The sequence below is a fragment of the Panthera onca genome, chromosome X (assembly GCF_046562875.1).
Source record: "Panthera onca isolate mPanOnc1 chromosome X, mPanOnc1 haplotype 2, whole genome shotgun sequence".
Classification (NCBI taxonomy): Eukaryota; Metazoa; Chordata; class Mammalia; order Carnivora; family Felidae; genus Panthera; species Panthera onca.
Genome location: NC_138357.1, coordinates 39,075,434 through 39,090,877, shown reverse-complemented (window position 1 = coordinate 39,090,877; position 15,444 = coordinate 39,075,434). Strand labels below are relative to the sequence as shown.

The 15,444-nt window shown below is 44.0% G+C and overlaps 1 protein-coding gene across 4 annotated transcripts in view; it reads right to left on the bottom strand.

Moving 5' to 3' along the window:
• Nucleotides 1-9,458: 9,458 nt before the first annotated feature.
• The window catches only part of AMMECR1 (AMMECR nuclear protein 1), a 109,289-nt gene continuing 103,303 nt past the window's right edge, over nucleotides 9,459-15,444 (bottom strand). For all 4 annotated transcript variants that reach the window (XM_081792530.1, XM_081792531.1, XM_081792532.1 and 1 more), the window contains 3 exons: nucleotides 15,195-15,285; nucleotides 13,636-13,732; nucleotides 9,459-11,702 (listed from right to left, as the gene is read on the bottom strand). In XM_081792530.1, coding sequence (XP_081648656.1) covers nucleotides 11,588-11,702; nucleotides 13,636-13,732; nucleotides 15,195-15,285 — 303 coding nt within the window. In that variant the 3' untranslated portion in view covers nucleotides 9,459-11,587. The remainder of the gene's footprint in view (nucleotides 11,703-13,635; nucleotides 13,733-15,194; nucleotides 15,286-15,444) is intronic.

Sequence of the window (15,444 nt, the reverse complement as noted above, 5' to 3'; positions counted from 1 at the left end):
CTCTCTCCGCCCCACCCCTGCTTGTGCTCTCTGTCTCAAAAATGAATAAACATTAAAAAAAATTAAAAGAAAAACAATAGCATCCAAAAGAATAAGGGTCCTAGGAATAAATTTAAACAAGGAGGTAAAAGGAAGACCTAAATAAATTGAAAGGCATCTCATGCTCGTGGATTGGAAGACTTAATATCGAGATGGCAACAGTCCCTAAAGCAATCTACAGATTCAGTGCAATCCCTATCAGAAGTCCAGTGGCCTTTATTTTTGCAGATATGGAAAAGCCAACCCTCAAATTTATAAGGAATTTCAAGGATCCTTGGAGAGCTCAATCGTGAAAAAGAAAAACAAGGCAGGAGGACTCACACTTCCCCATTTCAAAACTTACGACAAAACTAGAGTAATCAGGGGTGCCTGAGCCTGAGTGCCTCAGTGGGTTAAGTGTCCCACTTGGGACTCTTGGTTTCGGCTCAGATCATGATCTCACAGTTCATGGGATCGAGCCCTGCATCAGGCTCTGCATGGACAATATGAAGCCTGCTTGTGATTCTCTCTCTCTCTCTCTCTCTCTCTCTCTGCCCCTCCCCTGCTCACTCTCTCTCAAAATAAATAAATAAACATTAAAAACAAACAAAGCTAGAGTAATCAAAACAGTATGGTAGTGGCAAAAGGGTAGACATACAGACCAATGGAATAGCATTGAGGGCCCAGAAATAAACCCAAACCTCTGCGGTCTATTGATTTTCAACAAGGGTTCCCAAACCATTCCATGGGGGACAGAATAGCTTTTTTAGCAAATAGTGTTGGGACAACTGGATATCCACATTCAAAAGAATGAAGTCAGGCCTCTACCTCAAACCACATGTAAAAATTAACTCAAAATAGATCAACAACCTAAATACAAGGGGTAAAATTATTAGAAGAGAGCATAGGTGTACATCTTCATGACCTGGGACTTGGCCATAGATTCTTAGGTTTGACATCAAAAACATGAGCAACAAAAGAAAAACATAGATACACTGGACTTTATAAAAACCAGAAAGTTTTATTCCTCAAAGGACATTATAAAGAATGTAAAAAAGACTGACTACAGAGTGGGAGAAAATATTTTCAAATTACTTCTCTAAGGATTTAATACTCTCTCTCCCTCTCTCTCCACACACACACACACACACACACACACACACACACCATATACATATGGTATACACACATATACCATTATATATACATATATATATACACACACACACATATATGTATACCATTACAACTCACACATACATATACCATTATATATACGTGTGTGTGTGTGTGTATATATATATACCATTACAATTCAACAAAAAGACCAACACCCAATTAAAAACTGGGTAAAGGACTTGAATAGACATTTCTCTAAAGAAGATATACAAATGGACCAATTAGCACATGAAAAGGTGTCTCAACCTCACTGATTATTGACAAAATGCAAATCCAAACCACAGTGAGGTATCAGTTCACACCCATGAGGATGACTATGATCAGACAGATACTAACAACTGTTGGGGAGGATGTGGAGAAATTGGAACCTGCATATATGACTGGTGGGAATGGAAGATGGTGCAGCCAGCCACTGTAGAAAAGATTGATGGTTCCTCAAAAAGTTAGACGTAGAATTACCCTATGATCCAGCAATTCCATTCCTAAGTATACAGCCAAGAGAAGTGAAAACGTATGTCCACACAGAAACCTCCGTAGACACAGATGTTTATGGCAACATTATTCAGAAAAGACGAATGTTTGAAGCAGCCCAAATGTTCATCCGTGGATTGATGAATGGATGAGCCAATTGTGGTATAGCTATATAACGAAATATCATTCAGCCATAAAAATGAAGTACTAAAACACGCTACAACTTAGATGGACCTCGAAAATATTATGCTAAGTAAAAGGAGCTAGTGACAAAAAGTCACATATTGTATGACTCCATTTGTAGGATATCTGACAATACGGCGATACGTGTAGTATGTAGATACGATACTATCCTGTGTATCCTACATATCCAGGATACGTAAATTCCGAGAGACCGAAAGAAGATTAGAGGTCACTTAGGGGTTGGGCGAGGGGAAAATGGGGTGTGACCTCTTAGTGGGGATGGGTATTTTGATGGAGTGATGAAAAAGTTGTAAACTAGAACTATTGTAAATACACTAAATATCACTGAATTGGATGCTTTAAAGTGGTTGATTGCATGTTATGTGAATTTCGCCTCAATAAAGACAATGTCCAACAGAGGAGGTGAAAGGAAAGGAGTGTCTTTTTACCTCTCAAGTCCCGCTTGCAGGACGCACTGGGTAGCCTGCCCTAGAATGAAGGGTGTTGCCTGCACTTGCCCAGACTAGGGCAGACCATTAATGATTTCTAGTTGGCCTTCTCCAAGTCCGCAGATTCTTCTGGAGTGGTACAAACCCAAATGGAGGAAGAAGGGGCCACTGAGGCCCATCTACCCCACTGGAGCCATCCCATCCTATTTGAACAACTGTACGAACCCCCTGCCCCCTTTTCAACCCCATCATCCATGTGTACCATGGACCACATATGCTAGGCAAGATCAACAAGGACCAAGTCACCAAGGGGCACGGCTTCATTGACAGAGGCCACGATGGCCACCCACCGCCATCCCTGACCACAGTTCTGGGAAAGGGGCCATCGCCGAGGCCTAGGCTAGCGGGGCGGCAGTGTCTCCATGCAGAGTTCCTGGAATTCGTTGGAATGTTTGAAGTAGAGAAAGTTTAGGGAAATGTTTGCATTACTCACACTAGTCTTGTCCTTCAAAGAAAGATGGGGGTTTCCCACCCTTTCCAGTGCAAGACACCCTTTCTACTCGGCCAGGGTATGTGGGAGTGGGCAATATGATTGCCCCATCCGGCTGTTCGGTCAACCCCCATCTCCTGTGCTGATACGCACAAATGCACTTACATGTGTGGACACATACCGTGTACCTAGGGTCATTCCAGAATGAATGTTTGGATGGAAATGCTAGTTCGGTGAAAAGTGACGATAGCAACTTTCAAACCTGCCTGCTGTTTCGGCAATGGCTGCAGCCCTCAGCAGCTTCCTGTCGGTTGAAATGTGATTTACACGTTCTATTGTGTACCAGTTGTGTTTCCTGTTTTACAATTCCAAATGTAATCCTGCCTTCCTGGCCTTTCCACATAGCAGGTGAAAGTCGCACTGAAAGTCACTCTGATTTTCCTCTCTGGGTCAGTTACCGCTACCGTCCTCTCTCCCTTCCTGCTCCACGAAGAGATTTTTCTTCCCTATGGGGTAATTTTTTCACCGGTAGGCATACCATAAGCTTCCTTCTGTACCCTGGCCTCCAGGCTTGTTTGAGCAAACAGCCTAGTCTCTGTTCTGTTCCCTCTCTCCTGGATACGGGAAGGGCCTGAAGCCTTTCAGAGGTCAGCTTCGTGGCACAAAGTAAAACTTTCCGCCACAAATGCCGTCCTGCGTGTACAGAAGAATCCTGTTTCTTTTATAGTCACGTCTTTTCTTTCCCAACCACCTTGCATCTTCCTGCCAGGGAACAAGATGGCCAGCTACATTGTGGGGACAGAAGCAGTCTCCTCCGCTCAGCAAATCACGATTGTATGCAGTGCAGGGTGCCGCTGACATGTTGCAGGGCCAAAGAAATGCCACCTGCCAACAGGGGAAGAAACCACAGTTCTGCCCTCGTGCCACTCTGGGGTGTAAGCCGTTTAGGGGAACCCTATAGAGCCAGCCCGATGTGGCCTGGGCTCCAGTCAGAATGGCTTTTCCCAACCAGACCAAACTCGTATGCCCCAACTCCTAGCTCAGAGTGGACTGTTAATTTGCCTTACAGGATTACACCGTCTTCATTCTCAAACCAAGCACGGTACCATACCTCTGTGGGGACGGGCACTCAGTAAATATTGATGGATCGCACTGAGCCTGACATTTGGGAGGAAAAGGCCAGAGTGGGAAAGGGAGGTGAAATGACAGCTTGCCAAAGGCTCTCAAAATAACAGCGTGTTGGGGCTCTAGCAGCGGTGTTCCGATTATCCTGTGGGACCTGGGGTTCTGTTCAATGGATCCATGCTTTCGTAAACACGTGATTCCAAAAGACGTGTGTGTACATGTACAGTATTTAAAAACTGCAATACAAAAAAAAAAAACCAACAAAAAAACCCCCAACAACCCTGAAATACAACTTGAAAAACATGACCACATACCTAACGTACATCCGGAATGACCATCGAAGGCCACCAGTGGGTTAGCAGGAGCTGTCGGGTTGACTCCTCTCTGTTCTCATGTCAGGAGTGCCTGAACTTCTGGTAGGCCTTGTCAGGCCTGGGTCAGAAGAAGGTTGTGACTGCACCAGGATTTCCCTGCTTGGGCCTGTATGCACACCCACGATGATAAAACAACAGAAGTTAAGATCCCACCTCTTCTCCGTGCAAACCAGGACCTTCTTGCCGCCCAACAGCAATACAGAAACACACGGGGTGCCGAGGCTCTGAGTGCCTCGATGATCTGTCGCCCCGATTATAAGCTTTTATAGTCATCCAAGCAAGCCTCGTTCTCATTAGCTTTATACGTAACCGGTATGCATTTGTAATTTATCACAAACCACTGCTTCTAATCTCCTCCGTTTCACGTCATGAGACGTCAGCTGAGATTTGGATTAAAAAGCAGAGAGATTCTGGCACTGTGGAGGGAGACCAAAGGCTGAACAAATTACCGGCCCCTTGTGACACAGCTGTGTCCTTTTAGAATGGGGGCGTGAGCTCAAGGACGCCAGAGCCCTTTCGGTGAGCACGTAACGCAGCCACCACCCGCTGCGTGCTCCAGACTTAGCGCATCCTACATCTAACCTCTGTTGAGCTAATGTGATCATCTGTCACGATGGCAATCTGCAAGCGCAGGTCAGCGTTCAGTTCTATAAAGCGCACGGCCTCCGGGCCGGTTCACTGATGCGATTTGAGAATAGTACGATCTGAACAGGAGACAGTAAGGGTCAGTTTTCTTTTTTTTTTTTTTTTTTTTTTAATGTTTTACTTATTTTTGAGACAGAGAGAGACAGAGCATGAACGGGGGAGGGGCAGAGAGAGAGGGAGACACAGAATCAGAAGCATGCTCCAGGCTCTGAGCCATCAGCCCAGAGCCCGACGCGGGGCTCGAACTCATGGACCATGAGATCGTGACCTGAGCTGAAGTCGGACGCTCAACCGACCGAGCCACCCAGGCGCAGTAAGGGTCAGTTTTCAACACAGTCGCAACCAAGTTCTTGGGGCGAGGTCGATTGGCTTCGGAACAGCGCTGAGGATCTAAGGCAATGTCCTCCCCGGTCTGGAAAGATTTCTTTCAACAGGCCCGGGGTTTGGAACGGAGGGTCGTACCCTGAGCGACGGGATCAAGGAAGGCCATGTAACGTAGTAGCCAAAGCAGCAGACCCAGGGCCCGCCTGAGTCACGTCCTCCCGTTCAGGCATTCCTCCTGCACGTCGAAAGCCTGGGCAAACAGGTGCGAAGCCGACAGCTAGCTGAGCCCAAACCCACAGTCGTCCTGGCTCTTGTGGTCAGAGCTGCAGCCAGTGGGAGAAGCCATTCTCTGGGCACTCACTAGCTCCCTTGACTGGCAGCTCAGAAGCCGGGTGTGATTTCTGCACAGCGCACTTCCCCCAGCTCACACGGCTAGGACCTCTTGGGCACGAGAGTGTTTTCCATCAATAGGAAACTGCCGCATCCCATACAACCACACTTGTCCTCCGAGGTGCCTAGTGGGGCATGAAATCTAGAGAGGAAATGCTGGAGCTCTGTGAAGAATTTAGGTAGGTGGAGTGTGATTACTGAAGTTGAAATCTGTCCAGACCATTGAGTTAACCACTAATGCGATAAAAATGAATGCTGTGGGCTTGTTCAAGGACTTCATTCTACCTGAGCCTATTAATATTGTCTAAATCATTAAAAAATCCTGTGTACCATTAAACATGAATGATGGCACTGGGTAAACCTCGGGCAGATGGCCGCCTTAATGGAGCACCACTCAAAACCGCAGTGGCCCCCTAGGACCAGAGCTGGCTGTTTTTAGCTACTGTGATTGACATAAGCACGTGTCCTCAAATTCACATGGGGAGCGGGGCTTTGGGGCAACGTAACCGAAAATTATCCCGCACATACTAGCAATTAATCCCGAGATATGTATGAGACGGCATAGGATTTAGTACTGAGACAAGCCAGTGATTTAGAAAAAGCCAGAGATATTTCAGCAATGTCCTCGGTAGCCTTTCCATAGGGAGAGAGATCAGGCAACAGCTGATGGAGGTGGCACGCCAAGAGCTTTCTCTCTCTCTTTTTTTAAGGTTTGTTTATTTTTGATAGAGCGTGGGCAGGGGAGGGGCAGAGAGAGAGGGAGACAGAGGATCCGAAGCAGGCTCGGTGCCGAACAGCAGTGAGCCAGATGCGGGGCTCGAACTCACGAACCGGGAGATCATGACTTGAGCCGAAGTCGGACGTTCAACCTACTGAGCCACTCAGGTGCCCCAAGAGCTTTCTTTCTCGACGCAGGCTCTCATCTGGCCCTGGAAAGCCAGCAGCGCCTGTTGCCCTGTGCTCAAGGCGTTCTCCCCAAGCCCCGGGTGGGAGGAGAGCTCATACAACTCTGGAACCAGAAAAGTAACTGGTAATACGTTTGAACGTGTGGCAGGGCCTGGTGTGGATAGGAGTGTGGACGCTCTCTGAGGAGCCACATCTTGGGCATTTTTGAGATTCTGTCCCATACCGAGAACCTGGCAAACCTTGACGGCAGAAGAAAGGAAAGACTTTCCACCCCGTGAGATGGTTCCTCCCGCTGGGTAGCGCTGGTGTCGCTCCCTACCAGCTCACGAGGGGGAAACACCCATGGATAACACCGTGATCTGGAAGGAATTTGGAGCCGGCTTCGTGCGCATCTACACTACCACCGGAACTCAAGCCTGATGCTTGCCTCAGACCCGCGGCCGGGGCGGACTGTCCTATAAAGGCCGGACTCAGTCGCCAAGCCCGGATTCAGGGCTGGGCAAAAGGATGGCCCAGGTGGATCACGGGGTAGCTAGGGAGCAGCTGCGGGCAGCTGAGCTTTCCCGAGCGTGAGTTTGGAAAGACATCGGCATCAGGGCCGAAGTGTATGATTTCAAAGTCTTCCACAGTTTGCGTTTTAGTCAGAAGCCCCCACGAGACCAAGATCCTCATGATGAGGCAGATTAAAGAAACAGACAACCGACGCTAACTCGGTTTTAACGTTTTATTGGGTAAATGATTTTAAAGATAGTAACAATAGTGTCAAAACTACTACAATATCTTTCCACAGCCATACCTTACAGACCCACGTAAACCTTCTCAAGTTTCCTTTCGCTCAGTTTTAATATTTTCAAGCTATACATGTCATATAAAATGCCCATTTCCAATAGTTTCTTCAAACTATTAAGCAATTAAATGTGGAGGGCACGAGGATCTAGTTTATACCTGGAGGGGTGTCAGGTGATCTGTGATGTCTCACGGTAATCCAAAACCAGGGGACTAGGAAAGAAGGAAAAGGAGCTACTCCAGGTAGCTTTTGCTTGTTACGAGTCTCACCACTGTATCACCAAGAACTCAGTATGCTGGTGACCGATTCAAAGTAATTTCGGGGAACATATAAAACACTAAAATAACTTAGAAACTAGATCCAAATATTTCAAAAGTAATCGACTTCGATATACAAAAACAGTCAGAGGTGGTTACAAAAGTTTATTTTCTCAGTGCGTCTATGTACCAGCGCAGTTACTGGGTCCAGAGCAAAATAAAAGGCTTCTTTTCTTCTGAAACAGTAATAAAAAACAAGGAAAACATATCTTTGTATATAAAGGATCGATGCTGGTCTTAATAATGTAATCGGAAACCCTTAAATCGAGAGGCACACAATGGGTTTCTGCTTTTAAAAAATAAAAGGAAAGTCACCAGTTTATTTCAATGGAGGAGGTGCTCGCACCACTCAAATAAACTTAATTCCATTTAACATCACTAGCAAAAATCACTTAGAAACTGTACAAAAATAAAAAAGTGAACACATTTAATCCTGCAAGGTTTTTGTAAGGACTGGAAGGCAGGCTTTTAGAGCAGCATTTGGGCATGGCTGGGGGCTTCTTTGGTTTGATCTAACACACGTTAAGAGACGGAGCCCTATTCCAGATGACAGTTTCAAATTTCCTGCACATTTGAAGACATGAAAAGAGGCCAGTATACAAACTTCCGGTGTGCTGGGCGGTGGGACTGTGTGTGCTGCGCTGAAAATCTTACAACTGCTTTACAGGGGGTGGGCGGGGGGGGGGGGGGAGGGGGGAAGAGCGAGCCTTGCACTTCCTCCATCAAATATACCGACCTCTTGCGGCAGGGGAGACTGAAGCGGGTAGTAGCACATTCTTGTGCAGTCAGAAGGCCACTTAATGTGGGGGAGGGGGCACAATTGTTCTTTTAGAATCTGGTACCTGGCTAACCTTGTTTAAGAACAAGAAAACCTTCCAGAAACGGAAGCCTTTTGCTACATACCAAAAAGTAAAACGCGTTACTGTTTTCCAAGAGGAAAAATACCCAGTTGCATTTAAAAACAAAAAACAGAAATGGAACTAATTAACATTTAAAAGGGGGGGGGCAGTGTAAACTTTGTGCTACTCAAATGAAGTTCAAGTATTACTTCCGAGCTGTTTAAAGATCGTTGACTTATACAATATTCTGGTGATAAGAGTGCAATTCACATTTGTGTTTCTGAACAAATAAACCACAACTGGCTAAAACAACCTGTGCAATCAGAATCTTCGTCTGAGTTAAAGACACATGCTACATATTTCAACATGTTCGAAGTGAATTCAAACCACATATTTGACAGCTTTGTAGTATACGACAGAGGTGAAAGGGTCTAGCGTTTGTTTGTTTGAAGCACACCATTACAGTTTGTATAACACCCTTTACAAAGCTACAAAGTCTTTTTAGTCAACAGCTAGAGACAAAAATGCACTGTGCATTAATTTGAAAACAAAAGGAGACAAAACTATCCTTTTCCCCCAAGCCATGGTGGGAAATATTGCTGACCTCGTCCTCTGAAGCCTGCAGGATGGTTATTTCTTCAGTATAACATTATTACACTGGTTTAAGAAAAATCTGTATAACATCTGCATATATCAAGAATTTTAAAAAATCTGATATGATTTTAGAGTCCGCATGACCAGTCACGTGACCTGCTCAAGATTGATTAGCACCGTTAAATACATAAACACACATATGTGTGTATGTATGTGTAAGTATATGTATATACACACACACATATGTATGTCATAGATCTTTTCTTAAAAAAAAAACAACACAACAACTTCTAACCATGAGCTCACCCAGGACGAGGAGCCTGCTGAATTGATGAGATGATGGATAGGATGGGTCAATATTGGTCTATTTTGTCTTTTCAGTTTGCTTGTTTTATTTACCCCCCCCTTTTTTTTTTTTTTTTTGCAGCAGACAATAGCATTCAGCTTGTGCTCAGTTTCCCTATAAGGGCAAGAAATAAGTCTCTATTAGGTTGCCACTTGGTTTTACACTGAAAGACTAATCTGCTCCAAAATGCTCCCAAGTAGAAACGAAAGGATTCAAAATCCCTTTCAAAAGACCAACAGCTAGCTTTCTCTGACTAATCTCGATGCTCAGTGAAACCGGCTACCGAGATTGCATTTCAGGCTAACAATTGGCTTCTTAGTTAAGGCATCACAACTGAAAATGGTTATTTCAATAACGGGGGCTGTGGATGAAGGAATACCAACCAACTTCTAAGAATGCTCATCAAAAACTAAAGCGGTGTGCTTTGCCACAGCGGCAAGCAGAAGGGATTCAGGGAGTTCCCTTGCAAGCTAGAAAAGGGTTTTTGATTTCTGAACTAGCAGTCTGTCGCTTGTCACCTAAGCTCTGCCATTTTGATATCCAGTGACATCTCGTAGTTTTGGACTATATATTCTGCACCATACTTCTATTCCTCATTTGACATATAGTTTCCTGTTTGAAAAAAAAATTACACACCCACCCACACACATGCGTGGGCATGCACACACACACACACACACAGTTATTATAGTAAAGTGAAGGTAATCTTTCTCCAGAATCATCTGTCATTTTTCCTGGGGATGTCCACACGGACTTCCTACTGATGATAGGAAGTTCTCTTTGTATGCACCAGGGGAAGAACACCAGCCTGGCCAACGGGCTGGGCTCTGACGACTATATCATCTCTAAATGCCATTTTTATACGTGTGACATAACATCTTACCAACACAGTCAAGGTGTTTCTATCAGAAGTATGTAGTGCAGAAAGACTCCAGTATTGTCCCCAGGACAAACATAATCTGAAATCATGGCAATATATGAACTTTTGTTTCACTAGATTCTCTTTACTATTTTCTTTAAATAGTAGCTAGAATTGCCTCTGGCCAATCATGACTTCTTGAAACCTAAAGCTAACGAATTTAAATTAATATATCATAGACAAATGTCTCTTTTTGGTTAATTGCTCAAAATAAATTTTTTTCACCTTAAAAAAATACTTAAGAGTAAGGAATTTGTCTCATCTGTTTCACATATAGAAACAATAAAATTTTATAAGAATATTTCTCTAAATTGCCTTCCCCACCCCAACTTCTCTCCTTTCCATTTAAGTAAATTCTTCTCAAAGGCACTAAATTCTGTATCTGCTCTCTTCCTGATATTTGTTGCTCTTCAAAATGATTTCTGTAGCATATTTGAAAGGTAGCTTGCACTTTCTTAAAACAGTGTTGTAGTTTTGCTTGTAAGTTGATTTTATAAAGTGATGAGGCCGTCTCTTCTATGATAACCAGCAAAATAGGCATAAATGGTTTCTCACTCTCTGTGACAAGCCCTATCATGGACTTTCGAATGTTCTATACTAGAACTAAAGTTCACATATTTCAACCATGGGAAAAACACACACCTAAGGAGTGAAGATCCACACACTAAGCTCTCATAGCAAAATGAATTGTAGGCAAATTCCAGAGTCATATACAAATACCTGAATTTGATATGAATTGCTCCCAAACTCAGCTATCAAAAATTATCTATCTCACTGAAGAAAACTAAAGAAAAACCTAAATAAAATCCTTAAAAACTGCACAATTTCTTCCATCCACAGTTGAAAGAAGGAGGGAAGAGAAGACAGAAGGGAGGAAGGAGAGACGACAGGGAGGAAGGCAAGAAGGACAGAAAGACAGAAACCTGATTGAGAGAGCAAAGCAAAATCCTACGCAATATTGCGAGGAAAGAAAACCCCAGAAGTTATATATGCTGCAAAAAAAAAAAAAAAATCAATGACCTAAAATAATAAAACAGAATCTTCTTAACAAATGCCATTTTCCTACCCGTTACCATGATGATCTTAACAGACGATGTCCAAGCTTCATCATGGCAACGGAAACTATCATCATAAAATGGTACAGTAAAAGAGATAGCTAGACCAAGAAGGGGTAGGGTCTCCTGGGAAGAGGTCTGCAGAGAGGCCCAGTGACTGGCTGTGCGGCTCAGTGTCAGGAATAATGGTTGTATGGCGGAAGGGGATGCCCAATGCCATTTTGGAAATGATGATGCTGGCGGTGAGCAAGGTATTCAGCATAGCTCAGGGTCATCTTTTCACTACGGTACCTGAAAAAGTCAGGGAAGAGACAAAGTTAACATCAAGAAACAGATGACATACTGAACTCAGAGCTAGGATGGACCTCAGAGATAACCTTACACAACAGGAAAAACAGAGGTCCAGAGACAAGCAAGCAACTCGCCCAATGTCACACAACTAAGTAGCAAGGCTGAGGTCAGAACCCAGGAATCCAAAGTCTGAGTCCAGCGCTCTTTTCTACTCTACCCCTCCTTGTTTGAACTGCTCCTGCTTGACCTCTCCAGTATGATACCACCCACCGCTCCATTTCTGAAGCTCTCCTGTGTCAGGGGTTCTACAATAACGCACTTCCCTGGTTCTCCCCCGCCCCAGCCCCCTGTCTCGCAGACTGCTCCTTATCTCTCTATTCCTCCTGCTCCTTCCTGCCTTGTCGGACTTTGCTGTGTTTCTGCCTTCGGCTCTTTTGACCCCATGCTGTGTGCCCCCTCCGTGAGCCCTACCTTTACAACTTCAACCATGACCTCTTGACAGATGATCCCAAGTCACCATCTCTGGCCATGACTTCTGCACGTGTACGTTTTCGGTGACATACTGGACGTTTCTACACAGACACCCCAGGAGGCGCTTAAACTCCAGAATCAGTGCCAAAACGGGGCTCTCCTCCTGTGGTCCCTCCCTGGGTCAAAGGGATTGCCTCGGTCCTTCTTTTCTACATAAAACCTTGACTTGTTCCTGTTCCTTACTTCTGAATGATGTTACTAAGTCCTGTCATTTCTTGCACAGTGTTTTCTCACCTCTTTCCTCCTTTCTTCTCATCCTCCCGCCACAGCTCTTAGTAAGGCTCCCATTTCACCTCCTTTGGATTGCTCCCACAGCTTCTTGGGTAGCAGTAACGCCTCCTAATTTTCCTGTTGCCTATTTCAGTCTTACACCTTCGCAAATCCACGTGCTTAAAACCCTTCAATGGCTACTAACTGCCTGTAGAATCAGGTCTCAATTTCTTCATCTGGAACTCAAGACCCTCTGTCATATGACCCAACCCACCTTCTCGGCCGTGTTTTGCTCTAATGACCACCTCCTTACAGATCTATTTGAAAGACCAGCCGCATCTTACTGTTGAACATTCCTCAGAACTTGCCTCGACTCACTAAATTAATCCCTCCCCCCGTCCCTCAAAGAGTCTACCCATTCTTCAAGCCCAGCCTCAAAACTATATCCCTCCTGGAATATTCCTCTTTCCCTACTGTATGATCTCATACCACCCATCACATTCTGCCTTATATTAATAATTATTCTTGTGCATGCCCTTCTATTCTCCTAGGCTAAACCCGGGGAAGGCAGAGAGGAAGGCATTTTCAAATCTATAACTCCTCAGAGCTGAGAAAAGTCCGTTTTTAGACTACAGGCATTCAGTGTGGTTTTACGGAATTGAAACAAATGGAAACAGCAATCCATTTTCCTAAAATGTTGGGTATTTAAAAAAAAAAGTATCCCTATAATCCCACATAGAAATGTATTTGGCATTTGTAAGTCTAGCTCAACTGTGATTTCTAGTAAGCTTTCACGGTAGACTTCTATTGCTGCTCACATCCTAAGGTTAAATTCAAATTTGAGGACTGCTTAGCAGAATCCGGGGCTTCTGCTAAGCCATTCAAAAGCTAGCCAATCGCTAATTCAGGTGACTTTCATCTATAATGTAGTTGAAAAAGGCTCAGAGGGCTTGCTCATGTAAAGCCAGAGTAATCGCAGACAGCTAGAGATGGGAAGGATGGGTTCGTACATCATACAGGCCCTACTGCCCACCAGAGTTCACTGTATCCACCCTCAGTCCGGCCCTGCCATTCATTTCCATTCTGTTTCAGAAAAGAGAAGCAAGTAAGAGAGACCAAAGAAATCAAAGGGTTATAGACATACGCATCAAAATGTCCTGGTTAGCCTTGCGCTAGAAAATGCCTTCTGTACCTGGTCAGTTTTATGGTTTTCCTGAATTCATTAGTAATCGGAGCTTTGTAGCCTCCTTTCCTCAGCAAGGAGTCTATGGTCTGAATATGGTCCCATCCTGTGGAGAGCAGACCAGATAAAATACCAGTCAAACACATGCAACAAGCACTTTCGGTTAAATATAAAACGACTCTGTAGACGGCAGCTATCACTGTCACCAAATGCCATCATGTCCTTTGGTCCTAAAAACAATCACACAGAAGGGCTACGGTCTCCTCCTGTACGGAAGCACATCTACCATCACACACCTTAAATTCTAGCTACCCATGATGGCCAACAACATTAGTTTGTTTGTTTGTTTTTTAATCTCAACCACAAAGACCAGAAATCTAAAAGGCTGGCCGTAACTGCTCAGTCATGTCTAGGTAGCAAACCACGGACACCGTACTCCCCTCTAACAAGGACACCTCTAAAAGGGAGGGAAAGGCCTAAATGTCATTCTGCCAAGTCAGCAGTAATTCAGACTCCCACACTAACTCATGGTAATTATTGTTCTTAATGGTATCTTCTGTGGTCAGTCAAGTGCTATTTGTGTGAAGTATTCAGAGGCATTTTTATTGGTTCTGACATGGGATGGTATACTAATATCCGAGGCCCTCTCTCTTCTGTAAGCTTTTCGAAGCCAACAGAACTACAGGATTAAGACATTTTCGACAGCAACCCAAATAAATCTTCAGATAGCTGTCTTCAAATCTAACTCTCCTGTCTTGGGGATGGGGGTGGGCAAAGGAGGGGAATCTAATGATATTAGACTTTACTGTGATGTATCTCACATTTATATGAAACAAACGTGAGAAAACCAAATGACAGATGCTTTCTGATGAGAAAAATAAGCTCCATAAGATAAAGAAATATTCATTTCAACTAACATGACATTGGAATTCAGTAGTAGCTAGAAAGGACCAGATACTACAGAGTGAAGACTTATTTTGTGTTACAGTGGTGGTTCATAAAGGTTTGTGCTACATCTGCAAAAACAAAAAAACTTTTGATTAGGAAGCGCAGAGCAGGCATATCAGACACTAATACTTCATTTAATCTCAGTGCTCCAGATCTTAATGGGAAACCTACAATGCTAATAGTAGCAAATGAGTAACAGGCAACCACCTAAGAATGAAACATTTGATACTGACAATGAACTGAGTGGCTGGCTGACTGTCAAACAAAAGGCTTGTTTGTGCCAAAAGGCTATACAGCACAATGGAATATGGGAATATGGCACTTCAAATTCGTAGCAAGCCATCGCCTAAGAATAAAACCCAAAGTTTACAAATCTTTGCTTTTGTGAAAGTACACTGTTGTGTGTTTTTGCTATCAAACTTTAGTGCAGGGACTCGACTCTGTGTGAGGAATTCACCAATTTCATACAGACATTGCAGTGGCAGTGATGGAAGAATCACTTCTTATGATTTGACACTGATCAATTATCAGACATAACTGCAAGGTCAGATATCGCATTGCAATTTGTATATGTGTTCAAATTCTTCACCAGATCATACGAAATAAAGTACAACAATGACCTTGCTCCTTTGCAACCTCCGGTAGGTAGGTGGCGGTGCGTTTTGATCCTTTTTCATTGATGAATTCTATTCTAATGCCATGTACACCCACCTGAAAGAAATTGGCAGTTTTATTAGTACAGTCTTCTTCATAGAAACAGAAAGAAAAAGTTATAATTTAACTCTCAAGAGAATGCAATCTTCCTTTCCCCTTGTTTTTAGAAGGGCCTATCATTTTTCTCTTTCCAAAGCCCTGACTTTGGGTGTGAGG